At 42.9% G+C, this 18,972-nt stretch overlaps 1 protein-coding gene across 6 annotated transcripts in view; it reads right to left on the bottom strand.

Moving 5' to 3' along the window:
- The window catches only part of cacna1g (calcium channel, voltage-dependent, T type, alpha 1G subunit), a 203,109-nt gene that overhangs the window by 32,610 nt on the left and 151,527 nt on the right, over nucleotides 1-18,972 (bottom strand). For 5 of the 6 annotated variants that reach the window (XM_045710400.1, XM_045710399.1, XM_045710395.1 and 2 more), the window contains exons 20-23: nucleotides 13,438-13,564; nucleotides 10,501-10,626; nucleotides 9,600-9,689; nucleotides 2,187-2,400 (exon numbers count right to left, since the gene is read on the bottom strand). In XM_045710400.1, coding sequence (XP_045566356.1) covers nucleotides 2,187-2,400; nucleotides 9,600-9,689; nucleotides 10,501-10,626; nucleotides 13,438-13,564 — 557 coding nt within the window. The remainder of the gene's footprint in view (nucleotides 1-2,186; nucleotides 2,401-9,599; nucleotides 9,690-10,500; nucleotides 10,627-13,437; nucleotides 13,565-18,972) is intronic. The other variant, XM_045710396.1, reaches the window with a different exon arrangement.

The raw sequence follows: 18,972 nt of genomic DNA, 5'->3' as shown, positions 1-18,972 counted from the left end.
AGAGGACCCAACTCACCCCCGGAATCATCAACACATCTAGAAGAACGAGACCAGGTTAGTCAGAGAGAGGTGTGGAACGAGGGATGGGCGAAGGAGAGAGAGTGTAAGAAGGAGAAATAGGGGTGAAGTAAGAGCAGAAGGATGAAGATGACAACGTGGGCTGGTTAGTTTCTACTGTGAGTCTTTTCCACTTATTCTGAGTCCAGTGTGAGCTCTTGATACAGTTGATAAGGGTTCAATGATTCAGTTGGGGATTTTGTAGACAGTCAATCCCCGATATTCAAACCCAAAATCCCAAAGATCTATGACAAAAATGGCTGAGATACAAATAGAGCCACTCGGATGGAGTAACAAAAAAGACCAACAAATAAAGCAACCCCCCATCAGAGAAAACAACTTACGTTTCCCTTCTCTTCACAAACTCTTGTGCCAACCAGAAAAGAAAACTGTAGATTCTGAAGCCTGTCTAGTCACAAGGGGTATACCTCTACTGTACATACCTTTTATCAACCATTCTCTTACTCTGTCAAATGATTCTACAACTTCAGTTACAGTTGTGAGTAAAATGGTTTCCAAGCAACAGAAAAAGAACAAGCTTGATCTGATAAAGATCTGATAAAGGAAAGACTATAAACCATAGACAAACTAAAGATAATCTATAGAAAGATGAAACAGAGAAAGAAACCAATGGACATGAGGGGCCTTGAACAATTATAGAGACGGATAGAGGAGGGCATGTGCATTCTCAATTTTTTTTGGAAGCATTTCAGAGTAGTTTGTACAGGTCTGTATAGGGGAAAGGGGGATACCTAGTCAGTTGCACAACTGAATGCATTCAACCAAAATATGTCTTCCGCATTTAACCCAACCACTCTGAATCAGAGAGGTGCAGGGGGCTGCCTTAATCGACATCATCGGCACCCGGGGAGCAGTTGTTACGGGTTAATTGCCTTGCTCAAGGGCAGAAATGCATATTTTTCCACCTTGCCGGCTCGGAGATTCGAACCAGCAACCTTTCAGTAACTGGCCCAATGCGCTTAAACACTAGGCTACCTGCCGCAGGTGTGTGAGTGAGCGCAAGAGGGTGGGAGTAAAAGAGTGAGTGAGAGGGAGACTGTGTGTTCGGTCTGTTTGAGTGACTGTATGTGTGTGAGAGGGTGTGAGTGCATGGGAGAGTCAATGGTGAGCACTTTGGGCACACCACATCTGCAAGAGAAAATCCATATCCATCTGTATTTCTCAAGAGATTACCAATGTCAACTACCGAAGGCATTCCCACTGTCAACTACCATCAACATTTGATGAAAAAAATCCAAATGATCTTACTTTGATCCACCAAAAGTATCTCTACAGCCAATACGGCTACTGAAATAACCACTATTTCTCATATCCAATGTTTGGGGTTAGAAGGCAGTGGAATCACTATAGAGAGGCGAAGTCGGGCATCTGGTAACCCGTTCTTGTACAGCTGGAGGGGCGTTCGGGCACAGATCTAGGATCAGCTAACCTTCGTATAATCCTAACCCTTTTCATATAGAGGAAACCATAGATCAGCATCTAGGTACTTCCTAGTTTGGTTTGTAGTTCTACCTACCCCTCCGGATGTACTACAACTACATGCAGGAGAGGAGGGGGAAGGGGGGAGATAGGGGGGATGTAACCTCGCCCTCACCCCACCCCCCTCCCTCTAACTCTGAAAGTACCACGCCATGCAAGTCCCGTCCACCAGTACTCACTGGGCATGCTCCAAGGGGACGGTCCTAAGTACGCCCTCTACGATAGGCCAGGCAGGAAAAAGGGGGGGGGGGGGTCTATTCTTACTAGACCAGCGCTCAACAACTCCGATCCTGGAGAGAGGCTGGGTGTGTGGGCTTTTGTTCCAGCCCAGCACTAACACACCTGATTCCAGGCTTTACAATTATTGCTGGGCTAGAACCAAAGCCTGCACACCCAGTAGCTCTCCTGGACCAGAATGGGTGACCACTGACCCCCAAACAAAGAGAGGATATCTAGCGGGGACACTACAGGGAGGAAAACAATTTAAAAAGAAAAGGCACTTCTACAGTAATGCAAAATAGCAACTATTTCAGGTCTAGCGCGTTTCTACGTCCGTTGACTTCGGTCAAATCAAACCAAAACAAGCTCAAACCAGGCAGGACTCAGAAAGATGTGGAAAGACTACCGACCAGCCAGCTCCTTCTCCTTACTCCGTCTCTTTTTCTCCATCCGTTTCAGTCTCTTCTCCTCCCTGCGCTTAGCCTCCTCGGCCTCCTGGCTGCGCCGACACTTGTGGAAGTTCTCCACCACCACACCCACGAACATGTTGAGCACGAAGAAGCTGACGATGAGCAGGAAGGAGATGAAGTAGAGGAGCATCCATGGGTTGTAGTTCAGCTGTGGCTGAAGTGGGGAGACATATACAGAGGATAGTGTTATATACTGTACTCGCATACACACACACAGTGTGATGTTATATACGCACACTCATGCTTGGCACAGTTATGAGTATTGAGGTGGTGTACTCAATGCAAAGCTGCAAAACCAGCACTCATCCCACTGGGCACAGATGTCAATTTAACGTCTATTCCACGTTGGTTCAACGTCACTTTATTGAAATGACGTGGAAACAACGTTGATTCAACCAGTGTGTGCGCAGCGGGATGTGTGTGTGTCTCTATCCAACTTGAGCGGAACACACTACCAGCTAGCTGCCTTTTGTGACTGCCAGGACACCGTCATCCTGCTGCTACAGTCAACACTACAAAATGTAGAAATTAATGCATGAATAAACACATGAATAATACTGTTTATTTGATACAAAACAGTACATCAGGAAAGCTAAATGTATGAATATACACAGTACTGTAAGCTGCAGAACATGTGGAAGAAGCTAGAGGGTTGTTGGAAGTTGTGCTGGATGATGTTGGACAGTAAGCAGCTTATTGAGAATAGGAGATCAATGCCTAGTCCCTAAAGCAGAGACAGAAACGCTGACCCGATGTTTCATAAACATCAACATGTCTCTGGTCCTAGCCAACCAAGCCTTTGTTCTACTGTTCTGCTACTGTATCTCTAGTGAACAGAGAAAAAGTACGTGTGTGTGTGTGTGTGTGTGTGTGTGTGTGTGTGTGTGTGTGTGTGTGTGTGTGTGTGTGTGTGTGTGTGTGTGTGTGTGTGTGTGTGTGTGTGTGTGTGTGTGTGTGTGTGTGTACATATTCAGTGGCTAGTGAGTTTACACACCCCTTCCACAGACTTCACATTTTGCTGTCTTAAAATGAATTAAAAAAAATAATAATCCCACAGATCTACACAACCTACTCCACATTTTCAAAGAGAAAGAATATTTTAGAACATTTTCCAAAAATGTCTTGATTGCTTATGTCTCCACACCCCAGAGTTAATACTTGGTGGAAGCATTTCTACAATAATAATATTCTACCAAATGTACCCAGCCCTCAGGGCAACATATGCCCATTGTTTTTGTCAAAATTGCTCAAGCTCAGTAAATTTGGTTAGGAATCATTGACAGGCAGCAGGGTCAGACTGGGAAAATAATTCGGCCCTTGCATTTATCCACACCATCCCACATCACTATCCACTGTCCACTGTCCACACCAGCCCACATTACTATAACAGGGTTCCAGAATAAAACGTTTATTTTTTCCTTGGTGTCACCAGCCCATTATTTGGTCGGACCCACTTAACAAAGAGCTGCAGTCAGTTTCAGATTGGGTGGCAAGAAATAAGTTAGTCCTAAATATTTCAAAAATGTAAAGTAATGAATTTGGGACAAATCATTCACTGAACCCTAAACCTCTACTAAATCTTGTAAGGAATTATGTCGAAATTGTTGTGGTAAGGTGCCACAAAGAGGGACTTTATAATTACAATTGGCCTAGAACAGAGCAGCACGGCTGACCCCTAAATGTACACAGAGAGATAACATTAATAATATGTCAATCTCTCCTGGCTCAAAGTAGAGCAGATATTGACTTTGTCAATATTTGTATATGTGAGAAGAATTGACATGTTGATTTCACAGAGCTGTCTGTTTAAACTACTATCACACAGCTCAGACACCCATGGTGGAAAAAGTACCCAATTGTCATACTTGAGTAAAAGTAAAGATACCTTAATAGAAAATAACTCGAGTAAAAGTGAGTCACCCAGTAAAACACTTCTTGAGTAAAAGTCTAAAAGTATTTGGTTTAAAATATACTTAAGTATCAAAAGTAAAAGTAATTGCTAAAATATACTTAAGTATCAAAAGTAAATGTATAAATAATTTCAAATTCCTTATATTAAGCAAACCAGACGGCACCATTTTCTTGTTTTTGTATTTATTTACGGAGAGCCAAGGGCACTCTCCAACACTCAGACATGATTTACAAATGATGCATGTGTGTTTAGTGAGTCCGCCAGATCAGAGGCAGTAGAGATGACCAGGGATGTCCTTTCAATAAGTGTGTGAATTGGATCATTGTCCTGCTAAGCATTCAAAATGTAACATGTACTTTTGGGTGTCAGGTAAAATGTAGTGAAGTAAAAGTTGTCAAAAATATAACTAGTAAAGTAAAGTACAGATACCCCCCCAAAAAATTGAACGCCTTAAGTACCCCACAAGACATGCCACCAGAGGTCTCTTCACAGTCCCCAAGTACAGAACAGACTATGGTAGGCGCATAGTACTATGTAGAGCCATGGCTACATGATACTCTATTCCACATGAAGTAACATGCAAGCAGTAAAATCAGATTTACAAAACAGATAAAAATACACCTTATGGAACAGCAGGGACTGTGAAGAGACACACACACAGGCACAGACAACCGCATAAACACACATCAGATAACATACGCACTATACACACACATGGATTTTGAGTTGTAGATATGTTGTAGTAGAGTGTGTAGTGATCACATTTAATGTGTTGTGAAATCTGTTGTGAAATGTAATGTAATGTTTTTTTAATTGTATATAACTGACGTAATTTTGCTGGACCCCAGGAAGAGTAGCTGCAGCTTTGGTAGCAGCTAATGGGGATCCATAATAAATACAAATCCTGAATCGGCCTAATCATCTGATAAAGTAATTCATACTGCTTTATTACAAAGTATAATAAATACTGACTGCTGAGCTACCTAAAGAAATATGTTTTTTTCCCATCTAACACATCCAGGCAGGAATGCATGCTTCAAGATATTTTGATGTGCAACCAAATCTAGACTGTCATGAATTTTGGGTTGACAATTCCACTATAGTTGACATATTTTACTGTCAAAATAAGATTCCAGAATTTCCTGATTTCTTTCTTGCTCAATAGAGATGAATTACATAGATCTTTATGTTTACATACATCTTTATGTACACTAACTAATATCATAGGCTAATTAATTTGGGGTGCAACACCTGAGGAAGTGGAAACTCAAAACATAAAAACTATAATAGCTGCTGCTAGTAGCCATGTATTCATCAAACAGTAAATGTAATGTCCACATTTAGTTTTTGCAGTTGTAGGCTACTACCCATGAGACCTATATGTCTATTCCCTCGCATTGGCCGGTGCGCTTTTTGCGTGTGCACCGCTCCATATCTCAAAGCCATATCAAATATCTTGGTTGTAAAATAATTGTTAGTGAGCTGAATATTGAGAGTTGAGAAATAAAAATGATACCTACAGAAAGTGGACCCTCCTCTCCTCGACAGGGACAAGGGGACAAAGCTTCCAAAGTAGTGTTTTTCCCAAAATTTCATTCTGAAATGCATTTTTCTCTCGAGAACATGGCGGAGAGGAGAGTGGCTCACTCATCAAACCAGCAGGCCCCAGCGAGGTCACAGGGGCAGGGTAGACAGTCCATTACAAGAATCATGAGGATAATGCACTTTACTGTTTGACCAAATCATGGTTTAGCAGCTCCACAAATGTAAAGTTTTGAGTGAGATGACAATGTATAATGTGCTTTTTCTACGTTTATAGGCACCCTTTCCATTTTTACGATCCATGATCTTGGCTTTCTGAACTGATGACAGAGTCTGAGCAGGTCTCTTTGCTGATGCCGAGTTTGACTTTGAATGTGAGTTTGCATGACCTCAGCTCAGCCTATCAGAAAACCGGGCCGGCCCATCTTGGTAGGGAGGCCGGACATTGCCCACTGATCAGCCAAATGCTCATTATAGATTAGTATAAAAGAGAAATTGCTAAAAAAAAAAACAAAGCCTTACAAACTAATCTTAACAGGCCAATGGGCACCCAGTCTATTTTATTTTTATACACTGCTCAAAAAAATAAAGGGAACACTTAAACAACACAATGTAACTCCAAGTCAATCACACTTCTGTGAAATCAAACTGTCCACTTAGGAAGCAACACTGATTGACAATACACTTCACATGCTGTTGTGCAAATGGAATAGACAACAGGTGGAAATTATAGGCAATTAGCAAGACACCCCCAATAAAGGAGTGGTTCTGCAGGTGGGGACCACAGACCACTTCTCAGTTCCTATGCTTCCTGGCTGATGTTTTGGTCACTTTTGAATGCTGGCGGTGCTTTCACTCTAGTGGTAGCATGAGACGGAGTCTACAACCCACACAAGTGGCTCAGGTAGTGCAGCTCATCCAGGATGGCACATCAATGCGAGCTGTGGCAAAAAGGTTTGCTGTGTCTGTCAGCGTAGTGTCCAGAGCATGGAGGCGCTACCAGGAGACAGGCCAGTACATCAGGAGATGTGGAGGAGGCCGTAGGAGGGCAACAACCCAGCAACAGGACCGCTACCTCCGCCTTTGTGCAAGGAGAAGCAGGAGAAGCACTGCCAGAGCCCTGCAAAATGACCTCCAGCAGGCCACAAATGTGCATGTGTCTGCTCAAACGGTCAGAAACAGACTCCATGAGGGTGGTATGAGGGCCCGACGTCCACAGGTGGGGGTTGTGCTTACAGCCCAACACTGTGCAGGACGTTTGGCATTTGCCAGAGAACACCAAGATTGGCAAATTTGCCACTGGCGCCCTGTGCTCTTCACAGATGAAAGCAGGTTCACACTGAGCACGTGACAGACGTGACAGAGTCTGGAGACGCCGTGGAGAACGTTCTGCTGCTTGCAACATCCTCCAGCATGACCGGTTTGGCGGTGGGTCAGTCATGGTGTGGGGTGGCATTTCTTTGGGGGGCCACGCAGCCCTCCATGTGCGCGCCAGAGGTAGCCTGACTGCCATTAGGTACCAAGACGAGATCCTCAGACCCCTTGTGAGACCATATGCTGGTGCGGTTGGCCCTGGGTTCCTCCTAAAGCAAGACAATGCTAGACCTCATGTGGCTGGAGTGTGTCAGCAGTTCCTGCAAGAGGAAGGCATTGATGCTATGGACTGAATCCAATTGAGCACATCTGGGACATCATGTCTCGCTCCATCAACCAACTCCACGTTGCACCACAGACTGTCCAGGAGTTGGCGGATGCTTTAGTCCAGGTCTGGGAGGAGATCCCTCAGGAGACCATCCGCCACCTCATCAGGAGCATGCCCAGGCATTGTAGGGAGGTCATACAGGCACGTGGAGGCCACACACACTACTGAGCCTCATTTTGACTTGTTTTAAGGACATTACATCAAAGTTGGATCAGCCTGTAGTGTGGTTTTCCACTTTAATTTTGAGTGTGACTCCAAATCCAGACCTCCATGGGTTGATAAATTGGATTTCCATTGATTATTTTTGTGTGATTTTGTTGTCAGCACATTCAACTATGTAAAGAAAAAAGTATTTAATAAGATTATTTCTTTCATTCAGATCTAGGATGTGTTGTTTAAGTGTTCCCTTTATTTTTTTGAGCAGTATATATTCAAAATATTTTTGTGTGTGTCAATTTTGATCAGCCCACCCAACTAAAAAATGGTCCAGCCCATCTGGCATTTGCCAGAATTGCCAGATGGCAAATCCGCCCCTAATGGACAGCAATATTCAAACATTGTCTCTGACTTTCAAGCAAATTTAAGTCAGGACCACTCAGGACCACTCCACACATCTTAGGAAAGCCCTTCTGGTGTGAATTTGTGTAATTGTCTCACTGAAAAATAAAACTCTATTCCAGGCTTTGGTTTTCCTTTACATTTCTACCTGGGCTTGGCTCCTTTCATATTTATTTTGATCCCGACAAACTCCCCATTCGCTGCCGATGACAAGCATACCCATAACATGATGCTGCCACCGTAATACTTTAAAATACAGAGAGTTGGGTTGTGTTGTATTGGATTTGACCCAGACCTGCAGTTTTTACTTTATGCCAAAAAGTTATTGTCTTTGCCGTGTTGTCTTGTAGTATTACTTAACGTCCTTGTGGATGATGGATGATTTGTAATGGATTTTTTTTACAGTCTTCCTTTTTTTCACTTCGTCATACAGGCCAGTAATGTGGAGTGAATGCAATGTTGTTGATCCCTTTCCATTGTGGTGGCAGCACCATGTTATGGGTATACTTGTTGCCGGCAGGGACAGGGGAGTTTGTTAGGGTTAAAATATGAAAGGAGCAAAGCCCAGGTAAAAAGTTAAAGCCCAACTAGGTCTTCTAAAAACCTAACCTTGGGATAGAGTTTTATTTTTCAGCAGGGCAATTAAGCTAATGTTTATGCCAAAGACACACCAGAATGGCTTTCCAAGATGTGTTTAGTGTTCCTTAATGTTCAGTCTCCGTCCTGACTTAAATAAGCTTAAAAACATCTGACACAAGGTTTGAATATTGCATACTCCATCACTGATTCCCTACCAAATTTACTGAGCCTGAGCAATTTTGACAAAAACAATGGATCTATGTTGCCGTAAGAGTTGAGCAAGGTTGTAGAATCTGATTCAAAATGATTCACAGCTGTAATGGCTGTCAAAGATTTGTTTTACCTAGGGAAGTCAGTTAAGAACCAATTCTTATTTTCAATGTCAGCCTAGGAACAGTGGGTTAACTGCCTTATTCAGGTGCAGAACGACACATTTTTACCTTGTCAGCTCGAGGATTGGATCTTGCTACCTTTCGGTTACTAGTCCAATGCTCTAACCACTAGGCTACCTGCCGCCTCCAAAGATGCTTCCACCTAAGTATTAACTCTGGGGTGTGAAGACATACGCAATCAATACATCCTCATTTTTCATTTGTTTGTAATTTGGAAATGTTCTATCATTTTTCTTTCACTTTGAATTTTTTGGATTTTTAGGAAAAAATATATAACGAAATCCCTTTTTAGATTTCATTTTAAGGCAGCAAATGTGAAGACTGTGCAAGGGGTGTGTAAACTTTTACTAGCAACTGTACATGTGTGGGAGTACATATTAAAGGGGACTTGGCTAAGCCCCTCTTTCTAATCTCAGTGTAATGATGCTTCAGCGGTAATTGCAGCGAAAACAATCAAACAAACAACGGATTGCATTAAGACAACAGTAAAGCGAAGGTAACACTTTTTCCTCTCTACAACACCTTACGTTCTACTTTTATACAAGGATCAGTTGTATGCATTGATGAGTTAATGTATACCTTTTCCCATGTGTATGTGCATAATGTGTGTGTGTTTATGTGTGGCCGTGTGTGTGACTGGGTCTATGTATAGTGTGTCTGTTGTATACCTGTTGGTTGACTCCCACTGCATCTAATCCATCATACATGATATCCACCCAACCATCCTTAGAAGCCAGCACGAAGAGAGACATCAGAGCCTGAGAGAGAGAGAGACCGGGGGAGAGAGAGACAAAGAGAGAGAGAAAAGAGATAGTGAGCAAGATAGGAGAGAGAGAGAGAGCAAGATAGTGAGCAAGATAGGAGAGAGAGAGAGAGCAAGATAGTGAGCAAGATAGGAGAGAGAGAGAGAGAGAGAGAGAGAGCAAGATAGGGAGCAAGATAGGAGAGAGAGAGAGAGCAAGATAGTGAGCAAGATAGGAGAGAGAGAGAGCAAGATAGTGAGCAAGATAGGAGAGAGAGAGAGAGAGAGAGAGCAAGATAGGGAGCAAGATAGGAGAGAGAGAGAGAGCAAGATAGTGAGCAAGATAGGAGAGAGAGAGAGAGAGAGAGAGCAAGATAGGGAGCAAGATAGGAGAGAGAGAGAGAGCAAGATAGTGAGCAAGATAGGAGAGAGAGAGAGCAAGATAGTGAGCAAGATAGGAGAGAGAGAAAGAGAGAGAGCAAGATAGGGAGCAAGATAGGAGAGAGAGAGAGAGCAAGATAGTGAGCAAGATAGGAGAGAGAGAGAGAGAGAGAGGGAGAGAGAGAGTGAGGGAGAGAGAGCAAGATAGGAGAGAGAGAGAGAGAGAGCGAGAGAGAGAGCAAGATCGTGAGCAAGAGAGAAAGAGAGAGAGAGAGAGAGAGAGAGAGCAAGATAGTGAGCAAGATAGTGAGCAAGATAGGAGAGAGAGAGAGAGAGAGAGAGAGCGAGAAAGGGGGTGAGAGAAATAGGGTCAGAAACAAGGTTTCCACTAGAGCATTTTAGAAAGAAAGCGGTGGAGATACATCCCCCTGTATTGAGAATCGTACCTGTGCCAGGTTATCAAAGTTGTACTGCTGTCTAACCCATTTGTAGTTGGCCATTATACAATCTGACTTGTTGGTGATGTTTCTCACGTCATCTCCTTGACATGCAAAGAACTTCCCCTTGAAGAGCTGAAGAGAAAAGAAAAATGCAGACACACACACAGACAGACACCATGGTCACACTAATGCCATCATTATGGTACATTCCAATTGCTCCTGTTATTCCGTGATAGGATTCCCTTGCATGTCCCCCTAATTGTTAGTCACACACACACACACACACACACACACACACACACACACACACACACACACACACACACACACACACACACACACACACACACACACACACACACACACACACACACACACACACACACACACACACACACACACACACACGAGGAACCCGGACAAAGATGATCTATTATATTGATAAGATAGCCAATTGACCGCTCTTACAATGGAAATACATGTCCTCAATGATAGAAGGCAGGCGAGATCAGTTGGGATCATTCTAGCCAATGAGAGGGCAGATACCGCATGTAAGCAACAGGCACAACTAAGTAGTTTTTCTCAAAGTTGCCAGAATGCCACGTGCATCCACTTATATCAGTACATTTGTAACAACCTAAACATTACACAACTTCTATTCGATCAAATACGCCTCACATAATTCGACACTCTCTTATAGACCTCCACACAAAAACAGGCTTGTCTCACGTGGACAGATTTTGGGCGGAGTAAATCCTCTCGCTTCGCCTCATCCTCTCTGACCCGGACCCCAAGGACATCTAACTCGTTAGTGTAAATTGGACAGTGGATTAACGGCCATGTCTTCTCCATCTATATAACTTGACAAGCAGGGCTAGCCCTCACAGCTGAGGTATAGCCCAGAAACGCCTGGAAGACCACCACTTCTGCTGACATGTCTCATGAAAAAACATTTTTCTCAGAGATGTTCCCTGATGTACGACCTATGAGTCCTCTCAGGGGGTGATTGGAGAAGAGGGGGCTTATGGGTAATGACATATTAGCCACTTGTCAGTTACAGTCCATTGATAGTGTTGTCACTCTTATACCAAAATCTGTCTGGTTTTAGAGCGAAACAGTTGAAAACAAGGTCATCAGTGATCTTCAGGATGCATAGGACAATTGTGTTCATCTTTTTATTGATTTATTGAAAGCCTTCGACACTGTTGACCATGCCCTGTTGCTGAGTAGATTCAAAAACATTGGTTTTGGTGCTAGAGTGGTGGATTGGTTGCAAAACTATCTCTCCGACAGAACCCAGCGTGTGGCACAGGAGGGCATAAAGTTAGAGTTTTCGACAACTCAGGAAAGGAGTCCCTCAAGGGTCCATTTAACATTAAATGGCCAGCTGATCGAAGGAGTATCTTTGTATAAGTACCTAGGCATTTGGTTAAATCAGGGTTGGTGTCAAACACGCTGGGGGTGGGGGGGGACTAAGTCAATATACTTTAAAAATGACTAAAACCAAATCTTGACTTTGTCCAGCTCGCTAATAATAATCTAAATGAAAGCTAGACAGTCAGGGAGCATAGAACATTCCTAAAAAGATGGATAGAGGACTATTTTTTGCAAATTTTGACAGTGAGGAAATATAACAAATTTTCAGGACCTCGTTAAAGACTGAATGCAGCCCCCAGGGAAAAATGAATTTGACACCCCTGGGTTAGTCAGTGGTTCTCAATCCTGGTCCTGGGGACGAAAAGGGGAGCACATTTTCGTTTTTGCCCTAGCACTAAACAGCTGATTCAAATGATCAACTCATCATCAAGCTTTGTTGATTTGAATCAGGTGTGTCGTGCTAAGGCAAAAACTAAAAAGTGCAGCCCTTTGGGTCCTCAGGACCAGGCTGGAAAACCACTCAAACAGCACATTGAAGACATGGAAAATAAACTGAAATTGAGATTTTATTTTTATATATTTCTATGTCAGTTAGGAAGAATTTTGTCCAAGATACATTTTTATCTGTGTTGGAATAGGTTCACATTATTTACATGCGAGCCTCCGCCATTACCCTTAAGCTACTGGAAGTGGTGTATCACGGAGTGCTTAGGTTCATAACTAACGCAAGGCCACTCACCCATCACTGTAAACTACAGTACATGACATGGAGAAGTGGCCCTCCCTTCCTACCAGAAGGCTTAAGCAATGTATGAGGCAGTGCTTGAGCTACTCCCTTAATATCTTTGCTCCTCGCTAACAACAACATCACAATCCTACAGCCTCCACTCTCAGTCAGTGCTCTCATTCACAGTTCCTTGGGCAAAGATGGAAATGGGGAAACAATCCTCCTACAACGCTTTTTGGTCTTGGAACAAGCTATAAAAGATTATAAAACTAGAGGAGAGGGTATTACTGTCCGAGTTTAAATCTCTGATAGAAGAAAATGGTATTGACCATTGTCATTGTTTTTTATGTATTGTATTGTGCTCTTGTGTAATGTCTACATGCTGACTACCTCCTGCTGAACACTTGTCAGGTCCTCCTCAAAAAAATAGGTTTCTAACCTCAATGGTATTTTACTGGTTAAATAAACGTAAAACATTATTATAATAATAAACTCTTAGGTGGAGAGAAGAGTTTGGTGTATATAAGGAGTAGAGATGAGTTCGCATACCAAAGTTATTAAGGTGTGAAAACGACTTGAAAGAAAAATGTTCCCTGACATTGGTTGAATCATATTGTTTTGGGAACACGTGCCTTCAGAAAGTATTGACACCACTTGACTTTTTCCACATTTTGTTGTGTTACAACCTGAATTTAAAATGAATTAAATTGAGATGTTGTGTCACTGATTTACACACAATACCCCATAATGTCAAAGTGGAATTATTCTTGAAATGTTTACAAATTAATAACAATATGCTGGGGCTTTTTGTATGGGTTGCATAAATTGTCTATTCTCACCTGTACTCCCAGGATACCAAAGATTATGAAGAAAGCGCAGCAGATGACCACGATGTTCCCTATAGGCTTCAGAGATGACATCAGAGTCTCCACTACCAGCTTCAGACCTGGCGCCCTGCTGATCACACTGGAGAACACAGAGAGACACAGAGGCACAATGTTAAACTTAGAAGACTGATGAAGAGGGCAGGAGAGAGAGAAAGAGAGAGTTGTTTAGGTCTGTTACAGAGCAGCCAGGCCAGATGGAGACGCCTGTGGCTCTCCCTCCCCCTCTTCCCTTTCCCTTCTCCTTCCTTCCTCTTCCTTCTTCACCCTTCGTCTCCTAGCCCTCTGTCCTTTTTTCTGTCACAGGGAATCAGTGACGGTCAATTGCCCTCACCCCTCTAGTACCTCTTCCCATCTTCTCACCTCTCTCTCTGCACCGTCTCTCCCCCTAATCAGTATGTATCTTTACTACCTGTCGGACTGTGTCTGTCTATCTTTCTGTCTGTCTTTCTATCTCTCTGTCTTTCTACTTGTCTGTCACTCTCTACCACCTGACTGTCTATCAGTGAGGCTGCATGCTAAGCTCAGCTTTGTCTTCAGTCCAGTGGTCTCATATTCAGGGAGAAGGGGGGGTGAAAGGAAATCAATAGTTCATTAGGAGAAAAACTGAGAGAAGATATACGGAGGATATGGAGATAACACTGAGACTAAGACCAGATCAATAACACTGATCAGCACACAGATATGGAGAAACACACTCGGACAAACATAAGCATACACGGACAAACGCACACAAACACATGCACGGACCCACCCACTCCCCCACACCACACCACAAGTGTAACACATTTGGGATGACCATAAATGTAATTCTATCATCTGCTCTCTGTCTCTCTCTCTCTCAATTCAATTTAAGGGCTTTATTGGCATGGGAAACATATGTTAACATTGCCAAAGCAAGTGAAGTAGATAATAAATAAAAGTGAAATAAACAATAAAAATTAACAGTAAACACAAAGTTCCAAAAGAACAAAGACATTTCAAAAGTCATATTATGTGCAAATAGTTAAAGTACAAAAGGGAAAATAAATAAACATAAATATGGGTTGTATTTAGAATGGTGTTTTTCACTAGTTGCCCTTTTCTTGTGTCAACAGGTCACAAATCTTGCTGCTGTGATGGCACTCTGTGGTATTTTACCCAGTAGATACGGGAGTTTATCAAAATTGGGTTTGTTTTCAAATTCTTTGTAGATCTGTGTAATCTGAGGGAAAAATGTGTCTCTAATATGGTCATACATTTGGCAGGAGGTTAGGAAATGCAGCTCAGATTCCACCTCATTTTGTGGGTAGTGTGCACATAACCTGTCTTCTCTTGAGAGCCAGGTCTGCCTACGGCGGCCTTTCTCAAAAGCAAGGCTATGCTCACTGGAGTCTGTACATAGTCAAAGTTTTCCTTAAGTTTGGGTCAGTCACAGTGGTCAGGAATTCTGCCACTGTGTACTCTCTGTATAAGGCCAAATAGCATTCTAATTTGCAGATTTTTTTTGTTCATTCTCTCCAATGTGTCAAGTAATTATCTTTTTGTTTTCTCATGATTTGGTTGGGTATAATTGTGTTGCTGTCCTGGGGCTCTGTGGGGTCTGTTTGTGTTTGTGAACAGAGTCCCAAGACCTGCTTGCTTAGGGGACGCTTCGCCAGGTTCATCTCTCTGTAGGTGATCGCTATGTTATGGAAGGTTTGGGAATTGTAGAATTGTTGAATTTAACGGCTCTTTTCTGGATTTTGTTAATTAGCGGGTATCGGCCTGATTCTGCTCTGCAAGCATTATTTGGGGCTTTACTTTGTACACTGAGGATATATCTGTCATGTCCTGACCAGTATAAGGGGTTATTGGTTATTGTAGTTTGGTCAGGACGTGGCAGGGGGTATTTGTTTTATGTGGATCGGGGTTTTTGGGTAATGTTCTTGTTTTGTATTTCTATGGTTTTCTATGTTGTGTATTTCTTTGTTGGCCTGGTATGGCTCTCAATCAGGAACAGCTGTACATCGTTGTTTCTGATTGGGAGTCATACTTAGGTAGCCCTTTTTTCACCTGTGGTTTCTGGGAAGTTGTTGTTGCATAGCTGTGTGTGTAGCCTGCAATACTGTTCGTTCGATCGTTTTCTTGTTTTGTTTCGTATGTGTTCAAATAAAGTTAAGATGAGCACTCGACTCGCTGCGCCTTGGTCCATTACGTACGTCGACCGTTACAATATCTGCAGAATTCTGCATGCAATCTCAATTTGTGTTTGTCCCATTTTGTGAATTCTTGGTTGGTGAGTGGACCCCAGACCTCACAACCAAAAAGGACAATGGGTTGTATAACTGATTCAAGTATTTTTTGCCAGATCATAATTGGTATGTCAAATTTTTTGTTCCATTTGATGCCTTAGAAGGCCCTTCTTGCCTTGTCTCTCAGATCATTCAAAGCTTTGTGGAAGTTACCTGTGGCACAGATGTTTAGGCTGAGGTATGTATAGTTCAATGTGTGCTCTAGGGCAACAGTGTCTAGATGGAATTTGTATTTGTGGTCCTGGCAACTGGACCTTTTTTGGAACCCCAATAGTTTTTGTCTTACTGAAATTTATTGTCAGGGCCCAGGTCTGACAGAATCTGTGCAGAAGATCTAGGTGATGCTGTAGATCCTCCTTGGTTAGGGACAGAAGCACCAGATTATCAGCAAACAGTAGACATTTGACTTCAGATTTTAGTAGGGTGAGGCCGGGTGCTGCAGACTGTTCTAGTGGCCTCGCCAATTTGTTGATATGAACTCAGCAAAAAAAGAAACGTCCTCTCACTGTCAACTGCGTTTATTTTCAGCAAACTTAACATGTGTAAATATTTGTATGAACATAACAAGATTCAAACGGAGACATAAACTGAACAAGTTCCACAGACATGTGACTAACAGAAATTGAATAATGTGTCCCCAAACAAAGGGGGGGGGTCAAAATCAAAAGTAACTGTCAGTATCGGCCACCAGCTGCATTAAGTACTGCAGTGCATCTCCTCCTCGTGGACTGCACCAGATTTGCCAGTTCTTGCTGTGAGATGTTACCCCACTCTTCCACCAAGGCACCTGCAAGTTCCCTAGCCCTCACCCTTCGATCCAACAGGTCCCAGACGTGCTCAATAAGATTGAGATCTGGGCTCTTCGCTGGCCAATGCAGAACACTGGCTTTCCTGTCTTGCAGGAAATCACACACAGAACGAGCAGTATACCTGGTGGCATTGTCATGCTGGAGGGTCATGTCAGGATGAGCCTGCAGGAAGGGTACCACATGAGGGAGGAGGATATTTTCCCTGTAACGCACAGCGTTGAGATTGCCTGCAATGACAACAAGCTCAGTCCGAGGATTCTGTGACACACGACACAGACCATGACAGACCCTCCACCTCCAAATCGATCCTGCTCCAGAGTACAGGCCTCGGTGTAATGCTCATTCCTTCGACGATAAACGTGAATCCGACCATCACCCCTGGTGAGACAAAACCACGACTCGTCAGAGAAGAGCACTTTTTGCCAGTCCTGTCTGGTCCAGCGACGGTGGGTTTGTGCCCATAGGCGAGTGCCTTACAACAGGCTTACAAGCCCTCAGTCCAGCCTCTCTCAGCCTATTGCGGACAGTCTGAGCACTGATGGAGGGATAGTGCGTTCCTGGTGAAACTCGAGCAGTTATTGTTGCCATCCTGTACCTGTCCCACAGGTGTGATGTTCGGATGTACCGATCCTGTGCACGTGGTCTGCCACTGCGAGGACGATCAGCTGTCTGTCCGGTCTCCCTGTAGTGCTGTCTTAGGCATCTCACAGTACGGACATTGCAATTTATTGCCCTGGCTACATCTGTAGTCTTCATGCCTCCTTGCAGCATGCCAAAGGCACTTTCATGCAGTTGAGCAGGGACCCTGGGCATCTTTCTTTTGTAGTTTTTCAGAGTCAGTAGAAAGGGCTCTTTAGTGTCCTAAGTTTTCATAACTGTGACCTTTATTGCCTACCGTCTGTAAGCTGTTAGTGTCTTAACGACCATTCCCACAGGTGCATGTTAAATAATTGTTTATGGTTCATCGAACAAGCATGGGAAACAGCGTTTAAACCTTTTACAATAAAGATCTGTGAAGTTATTTGGATTTTTACAAATTATCTTTGAAAGACAGTGTCCTGAAAAAGGGACGTTTCTTTTTTTGCTGAGTTTATATGTTGTAGAGGGTGGGGCTTAAGTTGCATCCCTCTCTCTGGATTTTATAATGTCGTATGTTTTCCCCCAACACCACTTTCCCTCAATTTGTATAGCAGACCCTTATGCCAAATTGAGTCAAAAGCTTTTTTGAAATCAACAACGCATGAAAAGACTTTGCCTTTGTTTTGGTTTGTTTGTCTATTAGGGTGTGCAGGGTGAATACGTGGTCTGTCGTACAGTAATTTGGTAAAAAGCCAACTTGACTTTTGATCAGTAAATTGTTTTCAGTGATGAAATGTACAAGTCTCCACCACTCCACAAATTTCTTGTTAACAAACTATAGTTTTGGCAAGTCGGTTAGGACATCTACTTTGTGCATGACACAAGTCATTTTTCCAACAATTGTTTACAGACAGATTATTTCACTTATAATTCACTGAATCACAAATCCAGTGGGTCAGAAGATTATATACACTAAGTTGACTGTGCCTTCAAACAGCTTGGAAAATTCCAGAAATGTATGTCATGGCTTTAGAAGCTTCTGATAGGCTAATTGACATCATTTGAGTCAATAGGAAGTGTACCTGTAGATGTCTTTCCAGGCCTACCTTCAAACCCAGTGCCTCTTTGCTTGACATTATGGTAAAATCTAAAGAAATAAGCATTTTTTTTACATTTTAGTCATTTAGCAGACACTCTTATCCAGAGTGACTTACAGTAGTGAATGCATACATTTCATTTTTCATACATTTTTGTTCCTTTTTTTTCATACTGGCCCCCCGTGGGAATCGAACCCACAACCCTGGCGTTGCAAAGACCATGCGTTGCAAACACCATGCTCTACCAACTGAGCTACAGGGAAGGCTAAATTGTAGACCTCCACAAGTCTGGTTCATCCCTGGGAGCAATTTCCAAACACCGGAATGGACCAAGTTTATCAGTACAAACAATAGTATGCAAGTATAAACACCATGGGACCATGCAGCCGTCATACTGCTCGGGAAGGAGACGCGTTCTGTCTCCTAGAGATTAATGTACTTTGGTGCGAAAAGTGCAAATCAATCCCAGAACAACAGCAAAGGACCTTGTGAAGATGCTGGAGGAACAGGTACAAAAGTATTTATATCCAAAGTAAAACGAGTCCTATATCGACATAACCTGAAAGGCCGCTCAGCAAGGAAGAAGCCACTGCTCCAAAACCGCCATAAAATAAAGCCAGACTATGGTTTGCAACTGCACATGGGGACAAAGATCATACTTTTTGGAGAAATGTCCTCTGGTCTGATGAAACAAAAATAAAACTGTTTGGCCATAATGACCATCGTTATGTT

Source organism: Salmo salar, chromosome ssa28 (genome assembly GCF_905237065.1).
Source record: "Salmo salar chromosome ssa28, Ssal_v3.1, whole genome shotgun sequence".
In the NCBI taxonomy this organism is placed as follows: Eukaryota; Metazoa; Chordata; class Actinopteri; order Salmoniformes; family Salmonidae; genus Salmo; species Salmo salar.
Note: the sequence above shows the minus strand (reverse complement) of the source record. Positions and strands in the feature narration are given on the sequence as shown.